This window comes from Crinia signifera, chromosome 19 (assembly GCF_055691185.1).
Source record: "Crinia signifera chromosome 19, ASM5569118v1, whole genome shotgun sequence".
Lineage (NCBI taxonomy): Eukaryota > Metazoa > Chordata > Amphibia > Anura > Myobatrachidae > Crinia > Crinia signifera.
This window is the reverse complement of record NC_139226.1, coordinates 72,705,811-72,727,909: the sequence shown is the minus strand read 5'-3', so window position 1 is coordinate 72,727,909 and position 22,099 is coordinate 72,705,811. Positions and strand designations below refer to the sequence as shown.

The 22,099-nt window shown below is 44.8% G+C and overlaps 1 protein-coding gene across 2 annotated transcripts in view; it reads left to right on the top strand.

The window, feature by feature from the left end:
- P3H1 (prolyl 3-hydroxylase 1) overlaps positions 1–22,099 on the top strand; it is a 99,429-nt gene that overhangs the window by 24,677 nt on the left and 52,653 nt on the right. For both annotated transcript variants that reach the window (XM_083162779.1, XM_083162780.1), the window contains exons 4-7: positions 253–384; positions 11,681–11,820; positions 17,753–17,842; positions 19,075–19,127. In XM_083162779.1, the coding sequence (XP_083018905.1) occupies positions 253–384; positions 11,681–11,820; positions 17,753–17,842; positions 19,075–19,127 (415 nt within the window). The remainder of the gene's footprint in view (positions 1–252; positions 385–11,680; positions 11,821–17,752; positions 17,843–19,074; positions 19,128–22,099) is intronic.

Below are 22,099 nucleotides of genomic sequence, written 5' to 3'. Positions count from 1 at the left end.
ATTACTAAAATAAAATGTGAATAAAACCCTTAGTTTAACACTGGTCAGAATACTGTGTTGCTGCTGGACCGTGTTTTTCCAAATGGTGCTTTCACACCGCACAGAGACCCGGGTCGACCCCGCAACAACCCGGGTTGGACCTGGCTTATTTGTGTAGTCTGAAAGGCGTATAACTATTAAAATAAACAAATTGGACGAATTCTTAAAAATAAATGTCATGATGAGATGTTTACCCAGTGTCTAATTTTGCAGATCACTATGTGCAAGTAATGAGCTGCAGACAAGCCTGTGTGTCACAACTGGCTACTCAAACTGGCAAGGAGAAGCCCATTGAAGATTTCCTTCCGTCACATTTCAACTACCTACAATTTGCATACTATAGTAGTAAGTACACAATTGCGGAATCCAACTTGTTTTTTTTTTTTTTTCTGTATATGTTACAACCTATACAGTATAAAGAGACTTCGCAATGAAGGAATAGAGGCATCCGAAATACATATGGGGTGATTCTGGTTCATTCGCCCCTTGCGCATTCACAATGGGAACTGAGGGTGGACGTACCGAGGAAAACGCTGGGTGTCCTCATACAAATGGGGGCGGCCACCTTTCTTCCAGGGGCAGGCTGATTACATCACCGCATCTCACCTGCCTGCCTTGTTCTCGGAGCAGGGTGCAGCTAATCTAAGGCAACAGAGAGTGATTTAGATTAGTGAGCAGAATATATATATATATATATATATATATATATATATATATATATATATATATATATATATATATATATATATATATATATATATATATATATATATATAGCTGTGGGTGTTGTCCGGCACTCTCGTCGAGCAGGTACAAGTCCTTGGTGCCCTCCTCACATGGATAGATCAGGAAGGGATTCGCTGGGGCACTTGGTAGTAGCACCAGAAGAATACAGGCGGCACTCAAGGGTTAAATGGAGTATATCCAAAAGCAAATTTTATGACATTCAATAAAGTGATACAGACGGCGTCATGTCGACGTTTCAAAGCCGACCAGGCTTTTTCATCAGGACGTGTGCGTCTCAGGGGTGCATAAAGTGCTGTGCAGTAGAAAGAAAAGAACAGGGTGTTTGTCCTACCTTATGTAGCAGCTCTGTCTATGTGCGCGTTCACTCCAGGCGCCGGAGTCCACTGGCGGCGCTTCCGGGATCACAGCTCCGCCCAATGATGTCATAGGGCCGTTGCTGGGTTACCTAGGACGCTAACTCACCACGTATAGCCGGGTCTGGAAGTGCGTGAAGAGGACCAGCAGTACACTCACTGCTGGAAACGTGAGGTGTGTAAATAAACTGCAAAAAAAGTGATAAAACAATCATAGAGCTGTTGTAACTATTTGCAAGTGCTAAAAAAAGGGGGATTTAAAAAAACGGAACTTTTCTGGGTGAAGGGCAAATTTAGGAAAAGCGGTAAATCAATGCAAAATATACAGCAGCCTATGTTCCCCTGAGGTGGACATTTTTCATGCTGAGTGCACAACTGTAAACATTGCACATAATAAATATGGGAGGGGAAAGGTATAGAGACAGCAGCACGACATAATTTTTAAGATTCACGTTGCTGTAATTCTTCATACAAATGCATTCCATGCTATCTTCTCATTAAGGCCAGTAGGGGCCATGGTATTTAATTTGAAAATCCATTGTGATTCCCTCTGTGAGAGTAGCTTTTGTCGGTCAACACCACGGCTTAGAGGGGGAATATGATCAATTATTTTGCTCTTAAGATCATTAAGGGTATGGCCACTGTTCTTAAAATGTTTGGCCACAGGTTGTTCTATTTTTTCTCCACGTAAACTGGCGCCGATGGCTGACCTATGCAGACGTCGACATGACGCCGTCTGTATCACTTTATTGAATGTCATAAAATTTGCTTTTGGATATACTCCATTTAACCCTTGAGTGCCGCCTGTATTCTTCTGGTGCTACTACCAAGTGCCCCAGCGAATCCCTTCCTGATATATATATATATATATATATATATATATATATATATATATATATATATATATATATATATATATATATATATATATATATATATATTCTAGCGCTGAAAGTATGAGGGTCAATTGGATATTACAATAAAAGGATTTTTTTTTTAATTAAACCTAAGGATTTTTTTTTTAATTAAACCTAAAATATGCAATCACAAATCAAAAAATAAATAAAGATAAATATATATAGTAAAATACAGTAAGTGTACCAATAGGTATATAATAGACATTAAAGTTTGTATACTTATGGATACTGGAGTTCAACTTGTTCTTGTTAGTCTGCTATGAACTTAATGTGCTCGTTTCCCCACTGGGTGAATTTACCAGGAACAAATTGAGGGAGTCCATAAACCATGCATGATACTTGTATAACGCTGGCGGATAAATGCAGTCCTCGAACTAAGGTGGTGTCCTCACGATGTATGCAGTATTTGTAATCCACAGTATGCTGGTGGTGGTGTCCCATAAGTTCGAAACATAGAATTTGACCGCAGATAAGAACCATTTGGCCCATCTAGTCTGCCCTTTTTTTTTTTTTTTTTACCCTTCAGGTCTCAACCCTTTTTAATCCTTATTTCATTGTAAGGATATTCATATGCCTATCCCAAGCATGTTTAAATTGTTCTACTGTCTTAGCCTCTACCACCTCTCTCCCTTCTCTGCTCCAAACTATACATGTTAAGATCTTTTAGTCTATCCAGGTAAGTTGGTAAGGTGCTTGGAAGGCTTCCATAATTAAAACCCTGGGATGAGCATGGAGATGAGTTATAGCAGAAGATCCAGTACAACCTTTAGATTCCAAGATCAATTAAAAGATGAAGTGCTGCCTAACATGTTTCATTGTGTTCTGACGACTTTATCAAAGGTATAGCATTTTGAAAGGAGTCTGGGTTTTTGTACCCTCAGACTCATTTCAAGGAGAAAGTCCTAACAGAACTCTCAAAACTGAAAGTGCATAAATCAATGGGGCCAGATGGGATACATCCAAGGATACTAAAAGAGCTTAAAGGGGAGCTGGTAAAACAATTAACAGAATTATTCAACCAGTCACTAGCTACTGGAGTAATACGAGAGGACTGGAAAATGGCAAATGTAGTCCCACTGAGCAAAAGTGGAAGCAAGGAAGAGGTAAGCAACTATCGATCGGTGATCCTTACATCTTTGGTGGAAACACTCTTAAAACAAAGAGTTGTAGAGTATCTCAAAACCAGCAACTTACAGGATCCGAAAACCGCATGGGTTTACTGGGGGAAGATCATGTCAAACAAATCTTATTGACTTTTTTGACTGGGTGTCTAAAGTAATATATCAAGGTGGGGCTGTAGATGTAGCTGATCTAGACTTTAGTAAGGCTTTTGACACTGTCCCACATCACAGACTGTTAAATAAACTTGAAAGCTTGGGATTGGATTCTAAGATGTTGAATGGATAAGATCTTTTCTCTACCGTCCAATGGGATACTGGGTTATACTATGGGGATAGAGATCCTCCGCAGGAGAGACCGGCACATTAAAGCTTTCAGTGTGGGTGTACTGGCTCCTCCCCTCTATCTCCCTCCACTAGTCAGTTTAGAAAAATGTGCCTCAGGAGAGGCAGTGCTTTCTGGATGCTCCAGATTTTTTCTTCAAATTTTATTTAGTTTGTTATTTTGGGGCGCTGCTTTGACCAGGCAGCTGTCCTACTTCGAGGGTGTCAGGGGAAGGCTCAGTCCCCGGCCTCTTCAGGTGCAGAGCTGACCCTGCTGCAGGACAGTCTGTCCTGAGTGAGGCCTGTCACCGCACAGCATTGCGCTGTAGCAAGCAGGCCTCCCAGCTGCCGCACACCCCCTGACTGGTCCGAAGACGTCAGTGGTGAGTACAGGTTGGGGGTCCCATAAGGGGACACCCCAAACCGCTCCGTGCGGCAAGATGGCGGCGGCCCCCCACCATCACACTGGCATAGGGTGATGCAGCTGGACCACCAGGGATGCCCAGAACGTTTTAAAATCATTTTATATGTAAAATGCTTCTTATGCCAGTATAAATATAAGGAAGCGCCAGCTCCGTGTAAAGGGGGCGGGGCTTCGCTCAGAGCGGGACCAGGCTCTGTCTCTGCTTCCTGCTTCTTCACGCATCCAGAGGTCGCCATTACAACTCTCAGCGGCGTGGTGGATTTGATCCTTTGCAGCAGCGGCAGAGACAGCAAGTTATAACAGCGCAGCAGCGTTGCCTAGCTGTGTTATATTACACTGTGTAGATATTATCACTGTGTGGTTTGTGCGTTACCAGCTCACTCTAATCCGTGAGTTATGGTTTGGGGTGTACTGTTCTCCTCATATTGCTCTGAGTCTAACCCACTGGCTAGTTAACCACTTGTACACAACACCATAGTCTCTAATACAGAGGTGTTTTACACTTATACTGTGTAGAGTTACAGCACATCTAGTGTGGGTGTTGAGTGTGCGTGTGAGTGCTGCTGGGGTTGTCCTGTTACTTCATCATGGTTAAAAAGTTAACATGCATGGTGTGCAGCACAAAGTTCATTCCAGCTTCACAGTCACAGGTTACCTGTGAACCGTGTATGATGCCACAACCCAGTGGTGTAGCCACTCAGGTCAGTGGGGTACCCCCACAACTTGTGGATGGGTCACAGGCTGATAATATAGAGCCTGCCTGGGCCAACAGCATAAAAACGCTGATGGACTCTGTTGCTTCCCAGCTCTCTGCAAATACACAGCAGACGCAGAGGGTGCAAAGGGAATTAGCCATGTTGTCTGCCAGGGTTGATATTCTCACCCCTCCCCCTGCTCAGCCCCCAAAGCGGCCTGCTACTGCAGTGGCCCCGGACTCTGATGATGATGACATCCTTGAAGTGGGAGATGGGGCTGATGATCAGGATGCTGTTCAGGAGCAGCCTTTAGGTCATTGTTCTGAGGCTTTAATTAAGGCCATTAGGGAAGTGTTAGAGCTCCCTATGGAGGAACCCTCTGAGGGAGATTCCTTCTTCATGACTCAGAGAAAACAGCCAGTCTATTTCCCAGAACAGGCTGAATTAGAAAGTACCTTTTAAGAGTGCTTGGCAGAATCCTGAAAAGAGGTTCCAGCTGTCAGAGGTTCACAAATACATATCCCTTTGATCCTGTTGGTAGGAAGAAGTGGGAGGAACCGCCAGTGGTGGATTCCTCAGTTTCCCGCCTTTCAAAGAAGGTGCTGTTACCAGTTCCTGGGGTATCTACCCTCAAGGATGGTGCAGATAGGAGACTGGAAGCGACACTTAAGTCCATGTTCACGGCCAGCGCCCGGTATTGGCCAGTTGCTGGATGGCTAAGGCCATTTATACTTGGTCCACGCAGATCCAAGAGGGTTTGTTGGGGGACATGACCGTGGCTCAGATAGGCTCAGATAGGTGAAAACCTGCGTCACATTCAGGACACGGCACGGGTGCTTTGTGAGGCACAGAAGGAATTGGGCGCTATAAATGCGTGGAATTCTGCAATGGCCGTGTCAGCTAGGCGGGCCTTGTGGGTGGCTGATGTGGATTCCAAAAAGAGTGTGGAAGGCATACCTTTCACAGGGGAGAGGCTCTTTGGTAGTGAGCTGGACGACTGGATTTCTAAGGCTACGGCAGGGAAATCCAGCTTCCTCCCATCAGCACCCACTCCGGCAAAACGCCCCTTCACAGGTCCCTCCCAGCAGTCCTTTCGTGGGTCCAAGTTCCGCCCTAAGGCCAGAACCGCCTCTAATGCCAGCAGAGGCACTAGAGGGAAGTTCAGGAAGCCTAACTCCTCAGGTAATCGGGACCGTTCCACCGTCCCTGCCGCTTCCAAGCCGGCAGCATGACTGGGTGCACCCACCACGGGACAGTCTCTAGGTGGGGGCCTGGCTGCTACACTTCAGCAAGGTGTGGGACGCCTCGTGCCTAGATCCCTGGGCCAGAAGTCTATTTTCGCTAGGTTACAGGCTGGAGTTTGCCGTGCCTCCTCCTCGACGCTACTTCAAGTCAGCACTCCCAGCCTCAGTGGCGCTATCCACAAGCTCCTCCTGTCCAGGGTGATCATACCTGTACCAAAACAGGAGCAAGGCCAGTGAGGCCCATTTTGAATCTGAAATCGCTGAACCCCTTCCTGCAGGTGTTCAAATTCAAAATGGAGTCGCTCAGGTCGGTGATTGCCTCCCTGGAAAAAGGGGAATTTCTGGCCTCTGTCGACGTCGAAGACGCCTATTTACACGTCCCAATTTGGCCTCCCCATCAAGTCTTTCTAAGATTTGTGGTGGGAGATTGCCATTATCAATTTCAGGCGCTGCCCTTCGGGCTATCAACTACCCCACGCGTCTTTACCAAGCTCATGGCAGAAATGATGGTCCTTCTCAGGCTCCAGCGGGTAAATGTCATACCCTACCTGGACGACCTGCTGATAAAGGCAGGATCGGAGGAAGCCATGGTGAGTGCGTTAGACCTGACTATGCAAGTGTTGAGAGACCACGGGTGGATTTTAAACATCCCAAAATCCTCGCTGCTCCCGAGCCGCAGAATGGTGTTCCTGGGTATGACTCTGGACACAATAGAGCAGAAGGTGTTCCTGCCGGCCGAAAAGGCGTCAGACTTACAGGAATTGGTAAGGGAGGTCCTATCAAGCCCTTGGTTCTCGGAGCACCTCTGCCTCAGGCTCCTGGGCAAGATGGTGGCCTCATTCGAGGCCATCCAGTACGCCAGGTTCCACTCCAGGACCTTTCAGCTGGATATCCTCACAAAGTGGTCAGGATCCCCCCGCCAGATGCACAGAAGGATTTGCCTGTCTGCAACGACCAAACGCTCCCTGCATTGGTGGCTAGATTCGCCAAATCTATTGGCGGGTCGCTGCTTCCAGATACAGGACTGGCTTCTTATTACCACGGATGCCAGCCTCAGAGGCAGGGGAGCCGTGATACAGGGAGTCCGCCTGCAGGGCCGTTGGTCTCCAATGGAATCCACGCTGCATATAAACAACCTCGAACTGAGGGCTGTTCACTATGCCCTTTTACAGGCGGAGCCTATGCTGAGGGGCAGGGCGGTGCAAGTCCAGTCGGACAATGCAACTACGGTTGCCTACATCAACCGCCAAGGAGGGACAAGGAGCATGCCCTGTATGAGGGAAACCACCAGGATATTCTCCTGGGCGGACCGCCATGTAAAAGCCCTGTCGGCCATCTTTTATACCTGGAGTCGACAACTGGGAAGCGGATTTCCTCAGCCGTCACGATCTCCACCCCGGGAAGTGGGGACTTCACCCCCAGGTGTTCCAGGACATAGTAGATCTTTGGGGGCTCCCTCAGATCGACCTTATGGCCTCACGGTTGAACCACAAGCTGGACTGGTACTGTGCCCGGACCAGGGATCCAGGGGCAACAGCAGTAGATGCCCTGACTTGGACGTGGGATTTTCAGCTGGTGTATCTGTTCCCACTGCTCCCATTGCTGGCACGAGTGCTAAAAAGGATCCGCCACCAGAGAGTCAAAGCCATCCTAGTGGCCCCAGACTGGCCTCGAAGGGCCTGGTACGGGGACATTCAGGCCATGCAGGTGGAAGACCCGTGGCGTCTTCCTCCAAGAAAAAGATCTTCTCCTCCAGGGACCGTTTGTCTTTCAGGACTTACCGCGGCTGCGTTTAACGGCCTAGAGGTTGAGCGGAAGATATTAGGCCTCAGGGGATTACATCCCTCTGTGATTACCACCATGACACGTGCCAGAAAGCCGGTCACGGCCTCTCACTTCCATGTGATATGGAAGAAGTACATAGCCTGGTGTGAGAAAAATGCTTTGCCGCCAGCAGTATTTCGTCTTAACAATCTGTTAAGATTCCTTCAAGCTGGCTTGGATCTGGGCCTCCGGTTGGGATCCTTAAAGGTACAGATCTCGGCCCTGCCAGTATTTTTTCAGAAAAAACTGGCGCTGTTGCCGGAAGTCCACACTTTTCTGCAAGGAGTGCTGAGGATTCAGCCTCCCTTTGTACCACCCACCGCACCTTGGGACTTGGATGTGGTCCTCACCTTCCTTAAGTCCTCTTGGTTCGTTCCATTGGAACAATCAGAGTTAAAACCTCTTACATGGAAGACTGTTGTCCTACTGGCCTTAGCCTCAGCCAGGCGGGTGTCTGAGCTGGGGGCTTTGTCTTGTAAAAGCCCTTACTTGGTATTCCACGAGGATCGGGCAGAGCTTAGGACCAGGCCGCAGTTTCTGCCACAGGTTGTGTCCGCATTCCATCTGAACCAGCCTATTGTGGTCCCTTCCAGCACGGTACATCCTGATATACCTCTCTCTTTGGATGTGGTACATACCCTCAAGGTGTATGTAAAACGTACGGCTAGAATCCGGAAGTCGGATAGCCTGTTTTGTATAGTATGATGCACAAAAGAAGGGCTCTCCTGCATCTACAAGGACCATAGCCCGGTGGATTCGATGCACGATACAACAGTCCTATGCATCGGCTGGTTTGTCCCTTCCTCCAGCGTTGAAGGCCCATTCCACAAGGTCTGTTGGGACTTCTTGGGCGGCTGCCCGAGGGGTTTCAGCTCTGCAGCTGTGCAGGGCCGCAACTTGTCAGGGAGTAACACGTTTCTCAAGTTCTACAGATTTGACACTCTGGCCAGGGAGGATTCCCAGTTCGGACAAGCGGTTCTACAGCAGACTCCACACGTTCCCGCCCGTTCTGGTAGCTTTGGTACCTCCCCATAGTATAACCCAGTATCCCATTGGACGGTAGAGAAAATAGGATTTTGGGTACCTACCGGTAAATCCTTTTCTCGTAGTCCATATGGGATACTGGGAGCCCGCCTTAGTGCGGCTTTCTGCTGTTACTAACACGGTTAGGGCTTGTTGCCCTGTTGTCATATATTGACCTTCTTCAAGAATTGTGGTGAACTCAGAAGTTGTTATGATTTACCTCTTTGTTGTTTTCTGTTTATTATTTTGGTTTGGGTGTGCTGTGAGAATCTCACCACGTTATTGTTCACATACCTCCTCACATAGCTCTCCTTCGGCACAGTTTTTCATTAACTGACTAGTGGAGGGAGACAGAGGGGAGGAGCCAGTGTACCCACACTGAAAGCTTTAATGTGCCTGTCTCTCCTGCGGAGGATCTCTATCCCCATAGTATAACCCAGTATCCCATATGGACTACGAGAAAAGGATTTACCAGTAGGTACCCAAAATCCTATTATTTGCACAACAGAAAACAGAGTTATAGTAAACGGAGTGCAGTCAAAGGAGGGAAAGGTTACAAGTGGAGAACCAAAGAGATCTGTACTTGGACCCGTGCTTTTTAATATCTTTATTGGTCATATTGCAAATGAAATTGTGGGAAAAATTTGCAGCAGGGTAGACACACCAGGAGGGGGTAAAACAAATGATTGATGATCCAGGTAGATTAGAGGAGTGCAGGCTGATTAGAGCAATGGCCAAGAGCATGGCAACTACAGTTTAATGCAAAATCATGCACTTGGGTCTCCAAAAATCCAAAGACTAAATATAGTATAAATGGCACTATAATGGAATCTACTGAGGAAGAGAGGGATCTAGATGTCACTATTTCAGGTGACTTAAAAGCAGGTAGGCAATGTAACAAAGCAATGAAAAAGGCAAGTCAGATGCTTTGTTGCATAGGGAGAGGTATCGGCAGTAGAAAGAAAGAAGTAATAATGCCACTGTATAGGTCATTGGTACGACCTCATCTAGAGTACAGTGTTCAGTTCTGGAGGCCATATCTCCAGAAGAAAATAAATACATTAGAGACTGTACAAAGAAGGGCAACTAAAATGGTGCATGGCCTGCATCCCAAAACGTACCAGGAAAGAATAAAATATCTTAATATGTATAGTTTAGAGCACAGAAGGGAAAGGGGGGACACAATAGCAACTTTCAAATATATCAAGGGTTTTAACAAGGTACAGGTGGGAGACATTCTTTACCGGAAGAGGAGCAACTGAACACGAGGACATGCACTGAAACTAGAGGGAGGAAGATTCAAGGGAAATTTGAGGAAGAATTACTTCACAGAAAGAGTAGTAAATGGAATAGCCTCCCATCAGAGGTGGTAGCGGCAAATACAGTAGAACAATTTAAACATGCTTTGGATAGGCATATTGATATCCTTACAAAACAATAAGGATCAAATATGGTTGGAGGTAACATGTTTAAAAAAGGGCAGACTAGATGGGCCAAGTGGTTCTTATCTGTTGTCAAATTCTATGTTTAAATTCTATTTATTTATTTACTGTTCTTCTATAGCACAGCAAATTCTGTTGTGCTTTACAATAGGATATATGGAAAATTAATTGGTGCTTAACTACCAGAGCATGATCTTAAGATAATTGTTGTTGAATATTGTTTATTAATATTATTATGGTTTGGATTCTAATAGATATAGTGATGGTTTGGTTACTTGCATACCCCCTTATCCTTTGGTAGAGAAATTGCCTAGACCAGAGGTCCTCAAACTATTTTGCTCTGGGACCCCATCAGACAATAAAAATAATTACAGGACCCCAGCAAGTTACTGCAGAAGGTCATCACATCACATGTGTAGTCAGCAGACAGCACATATATGGCAGCATTGTGGAGGCACAACATGATGTGAGGAGTCTAAAATAACAGACCATTCCAGACTCCTTGAATCACTGACTGAGATTCATAAAGTAATCAGCCTGATGGTCAGCAACATGGAGTCGTGACCCCATGCTGAGAAGGTCAGGACCCACAGTTTGAGAACCGCTGCCCTATACCATGCATTATTATTGCATAAAATCTTAAAGGTCAGAGACATCTGAGAAACAAACATCTCAAATGTTTGTTACATTTCTATCCATATTTCATTTGCTAAATTATTATTTATATGCTTGGGGACCGTCTAGTTCCAACAACCTTTTCTAAAACTGCCATGTGTAATATAATCAGAATATTCTTAATAAATAATACAGTATACACCTTCTCTAATGCTTCGCAACCTTCTTTTCTCATTGCACAAACAAAGACCAGATAAAAAATGATGTATTTGTTTTGCACATACAAGTCTGCCAGCAACACTTCACAACACTGTGCCCTTTAGATAGGAAGCAGGGGAAAGGCATGTGAATTCGCATGCAAGCGCAATGTTTTTGAAATGCGCATGCACCAGGTGCGTGCGTCCACAGCGACCAGATCGTTTGGCAGGTGCACGCACCCAACATTGTGGGTATGCTGGCGGGACGGGGGAACTCTCCCATGGGAATGCCCAGTTTCATGGGTGTTCCCATGGAAATCGCCCATTATCACCGGATTTCCCGGATGTCGGCTACCTGCCCACTTCCTTCAGAATGTGCATGTACATCTAAGGTTGGTCTGAGCAACCTTAGATGTGCCTTTCACATCATTCGATGGTCGGTGACCATTGAATTATGTGGGTGTTCCCCCGCAGTCTGCGAATAGATGTTTGCGTCAAACATCCATTCGCAGCCAGTGCGTGCGAACACACACTGCGAATGGGTGGCAGGCAGGCCACCATTCGCAAGGTGGGGTTTGGTGGACTCGCAAGGCTGAATTCGCAGCCTTGCAAATCAACAAGAATAAACCCCTGATTGTGTTTAACACTGGCTGAGGAAGCTGAAATCCTAGATCATGCCTATGGTACTTTTTATGCACTTTGTTTGCTGTTTTTGCAGTTGATAATTATACAAAAGCAATTGAGTGTGCCAAAACGTACCTATTATTCCACTCCACGGATGAGGTGATGAACCAGAATTTGGTCTATTATACTGCTGTTCTGGGTGTGGACAAAGCTGATTTAATTCAACCAAGAGAGGTAAGTGTGACAAATAGAAGAAATAAGTCTTACTACTATCAGTCAAAAATGTGCGATTTGCAAATGTACTTTTATGTCTTTTCCTTGGATTTCGCAAGTTGCAGTATACAATAAGGACCACCATCTTATTTATTCCGTTTCTTCTATAGCACAGCATATTCTGTTGCGCTTTACAATAGGACTTGGTATTTACAGACAGTCAAAGGTATGAGGGCCCTGCTTGCAAGCTTACACTCTATATAGGGAAATAGGCATTAGTTCCACCAGAATGCAAAGGTTCCTGTGTTGTATGATACAGTGACCCAGCAGTTTGGTCAGGAGGATGGAAAATGTGAGAAGGTGTGGATATGTATGGACTTTACAGTGGTGATGTGATTAGAAAGGAACGGTATAAGAAGGTTAAGTGGCTTGTTTTGGAATTTGATAAGCTTGCCTGAAGAGGTGAGTTTTCAGGGAACGCATGTAGGTTTGGAGACTGGAGGAGAGTCTTATTGTGCATGGGAGAGCATTCCACAGAGAGTGCAGCCAGACGAAAGTGAATGTGAGTAAGAAATGAGTGTGGATATGAGATGTAGATCTTGTGAGGAGTGAAGAGGTCGGGTTGGAAGATATTTTGATATAAGAGAAGAGAGTAGGTTAGTGAAGTTTGGTTTATGGCTTTGTGTGAGAGTAAAATTTTCTGAATACTGTAGAATACAGGTAACCAATGCAGTGACTCGTGGAGTAGCTTTGCAGACAATGAACGTCTGGTTAGGAATATTAGCCTCACAGCTGCATTCATGACTGACTGTAGTGGTGAGAATCTGTATTGGTGAAGGACAATAAGGAGACTATTGCAATCATCAATGCGGGAGATGATGAGAGCATGGATTAGAGTTGTTTTTCAGTGTCTTGTTTTAGATAAGGGCGAATTTTAAGTGTTTTTTTTCGGTGCACATGGCATGATTTCGAGACAGATTGAATGTGGCGAACAAAGCAAAGTTGAGAGTCAAGGATGACACCTAGGCAGCGAGATTGAGTGGTAGGAGTCATTGTCCTATTCTCAACAGCTATAATGATATATGGTTGGTAACTGCGTTTTTATATATAATATTATATTTCTCCTTCTTTCACAGGGAACACTGAGGTCTGCTTATGCTGGGGATAGTGAGTGATAGGAGTCGGCACTTTATATTCTTTTGTGTGGCAGGCTCCTCCCCTCTTTCCCCCCTCCCAGACTCAAGTCTTAAAAAAAGTGCCGGAGGAGTCGGTACCCCGGACACAGGTCTCCTTAGGGGGCTGGATTTTTTTTTATTTTTTTAATGACCTACACAGGGAGACAAGGAGCCGCTGTCTTTTGCGACCAGAGCCACTGGGTGCCACTGCACCGGAGGGTCTCCGTCGCAGCTGCGCTCGGCTTGCCTCGGGACCCGCGGGCTAGTAACCACACAGTGCCAGGTGGGAGCCAGGCTGAAAACCGCTGTGGTGCCGGTCAGGTTGGCGCTCTAACCGGCGGGAAGCTGCCTTCAAATACCGCGCGCTGGGGACAGCCGACCCGGATGTGCTACCCGGAAGAGGCTTGAGCGCACAACCCGGCGCCATCTTCCCCACGAGGCAGGCTTCAGGAGATGGAAGGGCTTTGCTCTACTCATCCAGCGCTGTTCCCACACCGCACAACGGAGACTGTAAGTGCTGCTGTTCTGCGGGTGGGAGTGTGTGGTGTAGCACAGTTCGGTGGGGTCTGGGCTCATTGCGGAATTGGTGGCTCCTTTCCCCATCTGCCTTATTCTTTGCCTAGTTTTTCACTTTCAACTGTATGTGTGTGGACTAAACAATGGCTTCAAAGAGCACCTCCTCTATGGGCTCACAAAAGTTGTTTGTGTGTAAACGCTGTGAGGCACAGTTTACCCAGCATATCAAAGGGGTAAATCTGTGTCAACCCTGTTATTCTAAATCAGGGGTTTCTCCTTCTCCTGAGACTCAAGGTGAAAAAGCTCCCCCTGCTACAGATATGTCCTCTATCATGTCAGCTCTTGCAGCTGAATTAGCAGAGTCCCATAGGGACAGAGAGGTGTTTTACAACCACCTGGCAGCTGTATCTTCAGCTGAACCTACCTGGGCCCGAGCTTTGGTCCATTCGGTTGATTCCTTGGTTAAGACAGTGCAGGTACCTGCACAGCAGGTGGCTCCCCCTGTAGGAGTAATAAAAAAGCGCACTATGCCTGCTTTGTTACAGGATTTTACTGAAGAAGAGGGGGAGGAAATAGACCCTGAGGAGGGGAATTTTTTGCAGGAAGAACCGGAGGTGCAGGTTATTGAGGATCAGGACTCTGGGGAGCTTCAAGTCATTAAGGCTGTCATATCCGCAGTAAAGATTACCCTTAATGTGGAGGAGGAGGTGGAATCTCCTGCTCCAGTATCTTTGTTCAGTAGAAAGAAAAGGTCTTCTGTTACTTTTCCCTTTTCTGAAGAGTTAGAATCTACATTGCTTAAGGCATGGAAGACTCCGGATAAAAAATTCCAGATGTCTAAGCGTTTTAATATATAGATTACCCTTTTCCTCAGGAAACGCGCATAAGGTGGGAACCCCCCCCCCCCCCCCCCCCTCCAGCTGATGCGTCGGTTTCACGACTATCGAAGACTACGTTGCCAGTCCCAACTGCGGTGGCGCTTAAAGAACCCTCTGACCGCAGGTTAAAAACGACACTTAAGTCCATTTACTATAATGCAGGGGTCCTTATTCGCCCGGCTCTGGTTAGATCATGGGTTAATAGGGCAGTGGAAGTATGGGCAGAAGAGTTCGTTTGGGGCCTTCAATCTAATCGCCCTAGAGCGGAATTAGTTCCCTTGGCGGAACACACAAAGGAGTCCGCTGTCTATCTCGGGGAAGCGGCCAGAGATTCGGCGGAATTGGCAGCCAGAATCTCAGCCTCTTCCATTGCTGCAAGATGTACGTTATGGCTTAGATCTTGGCAGGCTGAAGCCGAGATAAAAAGGCGGTGGAGGCATTGCCATTTTCTGGGGAGGTCTTGTTTGGACAGGAACTTGACAAGTTGATTGCCCAGGCCACAGGTCGAAACTCCACTTTTCTTCCCTCAGGTCCACCTCCGCCCAAGAGGGTGTTCTCAGGACCATCCTTTCGGGGCTCCTCTAAGTTTAGAGGCAAGCCCAGAGGTTCTTCTGCTTCAGGCAGAGGACGCGGCAGAAATATGTCCTCATTTAATCTGTCCTCCTCCACAGCTTCCCGCCGTCCAGAAGCAAAACCCGCAGACAAGCCCTTGGCATGACGGCCTTCCAGGCCACCTGGGGGATCCTAGGGTGGGCGGTCGTCTGCAAGTCTGAAGCCATTGAGTTTGAAAGGAATATAGAGACAACTGGGTGCGGGCAATTATCCGAGGGTACGCCTTGGAATTCGCCTCCCCCCCCCCCGCCAAACCGTTTTTTTACGACAGGACTGCCTGTAGAACCAGCCAAGCGACAAGGGGTTCATAAGGCCATTCATACCCTACTTCAAGCCAGGGTGATCATTCCGGTTCCCCCCCGGGCCAACGTGGTCAGGGATTTTATTCAAACTTGTTCGTCGTACCAAAACCGGATGGATCTTTATGCCCAATTCTAAACCATTACTATGTACTATGTATTGCAGCTGAGAACAATAGAATAGCCATGGCTAGCCAGGACCAAAGGAGCAAAGATGAAACTTGCTCCTACTGTATGTCAGCTGGTGTGAACAGAAAAAGTTTCCCACCACATTGTTCTGTCTGGCACGCCTCTTAGGTTTTCTTCAGGCGGGATTTTCAGCAGGCCTACGATTAGGTTCACTGAAAGTCCAAGTTTCAGCACTTTGTGTTTGGCCTTACTACCAGAGGTTCAGACCTTTTTAAAAAGTGTACTTTGTATTCAGCCCCCAGTTGTGGCTCAGACGGAACCTTGGGACTTGCCGTTGGTACTGGCGTTTCTCCAGTCCTCCACTTTGGAATCAAAAGATTTGCGTCTACTAACCTGGAAGACAATCTTGCTTCTGGCCCTGGCATTGGCCAGAAGGGTGTCAGAGCTTAGCGTGCTCTCCTGTAGCTCCCCGTAACTCATATTCCATGAGGACACAGCGGAGCTTAGGACACATTTAGATTTTCTCCCTAAGGTGGTATCGGCGTATCACATGAATCAGCTGATTGTGGTTGTCAGGAGAGTCGTCGTCCTTGGACGTAGTTAGAGCGTTATGCTTGTATGTGGACAGGACGGCGTAAATAAGGAAGTCAGACGCCCTGTTCGTCTTGTATGATGCAAATAAGAAAGACTGGCCTGCTTCTAAGCAGACGCTGGCGCGTTGGATCTGTCTCACCATTAAACAGGCCTATTTGTCTTCGCACAATAGACCTCCTTTGTCTATTTTAGCACATTCCACTAGATCGGTAAGGCCTTCTTGGGCAGCAGCCAGAGGCGTTTCAATTACACAGTTATGTATAGCTGCCACGTGGTCTAGCTCACAGACCTTTATACAGTTTTACAGGTTTGACACCTTCGCAACAGCAGCTTCCAGTTTTGGTCGGGCGGTCCTGCAATGCTCTCATCACTCTCCCACCCGTGGGGGTAGCTTTGGGACGTCCCCAGCGTAAGCAGACCTCAGTGTTCCCTGTAAAAGAAGGAGAAAACAAGAATTTGGTACTTACCGATAATTCCTTTTTTTCGAGTTCACAGGGAACACTGAGCGCCCACCCTGCGCTGAGATATTGGGTACGTTTTCGGTGTGACTGGCATTAGTATGGATTGAGTCTTTTTCTGCCTGTCACACTCCAAAAAAGTGCAGACTCCTACTATCACTCACTCTATCCCCAGCGTAAGCAGACCTCAGTGTTCCCTGTGAATCTATAATTTAATTCCATTTTTGAAATCTTCAGTTTGAGGTGGCGAGATGACATCCAGCATTCAGAGACATGGCCCAATACAGATGGGGACAAGTCCAGGGAGGATAGGTAGAACAGAGTATCATCCGCATACAGATGATACTATAATCCAAAAGATCTGATTAGTTTGCCAAGAGATGAGGTATAGATTGAGAAAAGCAGAGGACCCAAGACTGAACCCTGAGGTACGCCAACTGATGGAGGTAGCAAAGAGGAGGTGGAATTAGAGAAACGAACACTGTCAATCTCTAAAGTATAACTCCTGAGACTGTAGCCACCAAAGACCTTTCTAAGTAAAAACAAAAAGCACCTCACCCTGGAAATAGTGGTTTAGACTTTTGAGTGCCAACATTGCTGCGAGATCCTCAAAATATCCGCTAAAAATGCCAGCGTCGCTCACAGCAACTGTTCTTTTTATTGTGTGTGTGTGTGTGTGTGTGTGTGTGTGTGTGTGTGTGTGTGTGCCGTATTTATCTAGACTTCAATTAATTGACTTGGCTGTATTTGTATTTATTTAATCTAAAAGAACAATCACTGTGGGGGACACTGGCATTTAGCGGATAATTTGAGTATCTCTCACAACAACGTTGGCACTCGAAGGGTTAATTAAGTCATAAGCTGTGGTCTCTATCTGTTTATCCATTATCATTGTATGTTCCTGACCTGTGTTACTGGCTCTTTTTTAAATAAATACTCTTATGTTTTTTTTATTTACTGACCATAACATATTATATGCTATGAGTGCTCCAATAGTGTTTTTACTTGATCTGCTCGTATGTACAATTGCCTGGGATTATATGATATGATTTTTATTAAAGCAGCACTCATTTAAAAGGCAAAACCAAGGGACCAAGTCTGCTGGAGTCCAGCATCCCGTACCTCCAGCAAACTTGGTCCCTATTACATATGCCCTTTTTGAGAGAGCTACAGTAAAGTAGCAACCATTTGGATCCTAATTGTTACAGGTTGGGTTTAAAAAATGAGCCACCTGATTACTTGGTGTGTTTTCTCTCTCGACACTAATATTACTGATCTATTTCCCTCCTTAGAATGTAAAGATGTACATTAAGCGCAGTCTGCTGGAGAAGGAGTTGCTCTTTCTTGCCTATGATGTCTTTGGAATTCCCTTTATTGACCCTGTAAGTGACATGTGACTTTATTATTATTCTGTTTGTGTTTGTTTCCCTATAGGCACATTTTCTTTAATCCTTTTATATAGAATGACAACACTTTCACACTTTTTTTTGCCAGAATAATTTACATGTAATTCTGTATTGTAGCACAGCCCATGTCCTGCCATTTATCAGATGGCCAAGCATGTCTTGACTTGGTTTTACAATTTCTAAAGAGGAAATTTACAAAGATGGGAGTTACATTTCACATGGTATGTTGCTATGGGCAACCAATCAGGTTCTACTTATTAATTAACCCCTTCTAGAATATGCTAATAATAGTTGATGGTGGCGCTCAAACCTAGATTTGCCGGCTGCTGTGTCGAGTGGGTCCCAACTCAGAGAATAATATATAATGCTTGGTGACCAGCGCTCAGGCACTAACATACATATGGTGTGATATGCGTTTACTATGAACGTGCTGTGACAGACAAGTCTGTGAGCCAGTGTTGAAAAGCAATGTTATTTATTGAAGCGGAGTAAAAAGAATGACTGCACTGTTGTGATCTGTGTTGCAGCAGCTGTTGATAGCCGGGGCAGGGCTAAAGGACACAGCGTGCTGGTGGCACAGTCACCTGTATGAGAATGCACAGTCGGGTAGGGAGGGGGGGTAATGATGGGTGGGGGCAAGTGGGGGGTCAGGGAAGAGCAGTAGAATATAACAGAAACATCTCATGTGCAATAGAACTCCCATCTTAGTATACCCCCAAAGAGTCAGAGTAGAGTAGAAAATAAGCCTAAATAACCTATGTATACACTGAGCTTTCGTTCTGCTTCTGAGCTCATGGGGATGTTTTAAAATGGATAGGCTAGAAAAGCTACCCAGAACTCAGGCGAACAAAATGAAGCCCCTTGCGGGCTTGCCACACTGTGGGCTCAGTGGCTTGCTGTACTCACCACAGTTTCTATTCTACTTCTATGGAAGTCGTGGACCCCCACACGGCAGAACAGCCATGTCATTCAGAATCCTAACTGTTGGGATGTCATCCACTCTTATTGTTCCAGCAATAGAATACTAATCGATTTTCACTTTGTGAATGTGTATTCACGTTCCCATAATTCACATTAAAATGCACAATAAATGGTCTCCTTAGTGTTTTTGACCTTTCAAAGATTTAAAGTTGTTCATTGTCAGACATTATTTTCCTCTATCACTGTACAGTCTCTAAGAGGATATAAACAGATGTTTGCCATTACAGGATACGTGGACACCAGAAAATGTTATGCCCAAGAGGTTACGAGAAAAACAAAAGTAAGTTAATTTATATTTATTGTTAGCATGGTCAATGAATGCTGCATTTTCTGATGTACTATATCTAATCGTTTATATGTGTGTATATGTTTCTATCGAGAGAGAGAGGGATATATATATATATATGTGTCACTTTTAGGGCCAGCACACCTCTTACTCACAGCTGCGGTGGTGCCTTCCCTTGTTTCTCGATACAGGATTCCAAATTTCAAGTAGCTTGTGGGGCGGCACTAACTCAATCAAATAGACTCAGGTACAGGAGTCTAAGTCACAGGAGAACTCCACTCCAACATGCAAATACAAAGTCACTTTTAGGGCCAGCACACCTCTTACTCACAGCTGCGGTGGTGCTTTCCCTGGTTTCCCGATACAGGATATATGTCTGGCACTCCCAGGTAACACTTTGATCCGTGCACTGGTGTCCTTTTGTGACTAAGTCGCAAAACTTAGAAAAAAGCAGAGGGACCACTCAAAGACTTTATAATTACCACTGTGTAGTTTTAATGAGGTTACATCCAATTCTTGTTTCGAGCTATCGCTCGTCCTCCGGGATCAACAATGTATAAAATAAAGGTTGTTTATATAACACAGACTCCACCCACATCAGACACATGATTAAAACAAGGAAAATAGAAAACATAGAAAGAGTTATAACTGCTGAAAAATATCAAATATGTGGCAACAGAAATATAAAACAGGTACATTTCATACGGTATATAATCAATTAATTAAAAAGCAATTAAAGATTGCAGTGTGCACAAAGATTGAAAAATATTAATGAAAGAAATGGTAAATCGAAATAGTGACCCACTGCATCCACCTGTACTGTGACAGTCAATACGATTTCCTCACTATTGAATAATAACAGTCCATCAAGTTCTATACCACCTAGCGGGTCCTGTAGACTAAGATGATACTTTTTTATTGATTAAATTAGACACAAACTAATTTACAATAGTGTTCATATTTTAGTATATTTTTATTAAAATAATTCCATTACAGCGCAGTGTCTTCTGTTCTATTTTATTAATATCAGTTTAAAAGGTCAATGTTGATAATGAGCAAAAGATACACAGACAGAAAAATAGATGGTAGTAGACAAATGACAGGCAGCCAACCAGACATGCGACTTAAACGGCTCTGTTAAAGACCCCAATACAGTACCATCTATTAATTTAAAAAACTAATTAAATATACATAATTTTTTCTGAAAAGGTACGTTTGAATTATATAGATTCCCCTATGGCTGATATTGCCTCTGAATCTCGGATCTGGGCTGAGTTTAGAATATTGCCAGCTGATTTGTAAATGTTAATCATGTCTCCCCTTAAACGTCTCTTTTTCTAGCCTAAACATTCCTAATTTAGCCAGTCTCTCTTCGTAGCTTAAAGACTACAAGCCTTTTATTTGCTTGGTTTCTCTTCTACTTTTTGTAATGTGGGGCCCAGAATTGCAATCCAAATTCCTGGTGAGGGCTAACCAATGCCTTGTACAGTGGTAAAATTACATTCACTTCCCTAGTTTCCATGCCCCTTTTTATACATGCTAGTATCCTGTTAGCCGTAGTGGCTGCTCCATGACACAGAGCACTGCACCCCAGTTTGTTTGAACTAGGGTGCAGTGAGGACTCCTAGGTTCTTTTCCAGGTTTGATTTGCCCAATTCTACTCTGTTTAAAGTATAAGTTGCACACAGGTTTGGCCTCTTCAAGATGCATTACCTTAAGTCACTTTGTAGAATGTTGACATCCTCAACCGTTCTAAGCAATTATGCCACTGTATAAAGCATTGGTGAGACCTCACCTCGAGTACGGAGTGCAGTTCTGGGCCCCACACTATAAAAAGGACATCATAGAATTAGAAAAAGTCCAAAGGCGAGCACCAAAGCTTATTAGCGGAATGGAGAATTTAAGCTACGGGGAGAGATTAAGCAATTTGGGACTATTTACATTAGAAAAGAGACGTTTAAGGGGGGACATGCTCAACATGTACAAGTTTATCAAGGGCCAATATAAGGAACTGTCACACACCCTCTTTTCTACTAGAAAGGAATCTAGGACACGAGGGCATGAGTATAGATTAGAAGAAAAAAAATTTCATTCAGCTAGTAGAAAGAATTTCTTTACGGTCAGAACAGTCAAACTCTGGAACTCTTTTCCCAGAGAGGTTGTAACGGCTGGCTCATTAAATGCGTTCAAGGCAAAGTTGGACAAACATTTACTGGAGAAAAACATCCATGGGTACAAATAAGAAATATAATTTGTCTGTAAAATACCAGAACCTACCAAATCAGCAATGGATATCTATACCAGGTTGAACTAGATGGACGCAAGTCTTTTTTCAGCCTTACCTACTATGTAACTATGTAACCTTGCACATTTTTGTATCCTCTGCTAATATTGAGATTCTGCTTTCTATCCCATTCTCTGTATCATTAATGAATATATTAAATAGAAGAGGCCCTCACGCTGAAGCCTGTGGTACTGTGGAAATGCACAGTTTACCACCACCCTCTGTTCTCTATCGTGCTTACCCAGTTGCAAATGTGTGCCCCTAGCCCCAAATTTTCAATTTTTTTTTTTAACCAGCTTTTCATGTGGCACAGGAATTGCTTTTGCAAACTTCCAGAAGACCACATCTACAGCATTGCCAAGGTCTAGATTTCTGCTAACATCTTCATAAAAACTTGTTCATGCCAAACAAACCTAATGATTCTTTACAAATCAATATTGATTACTACTGTTTTATAATATTAATTATACCATCTCTTAAAATTCCCTCAAATTTCCCTATGATCAGTGTTAAGCTCACAAATCTTAAATGCGTTGGCTCATCTTTTACCTTTTTAATATATCTGTACTAGTTCCGCAATTCTCCAGTCCTTTTGAACTGTACTAGTCGAATAAGATTTTTCAAAAATGTAGTGCAGAGGATTATATTTACAGATTAGATACGTAAAGTTGTGAAATACATT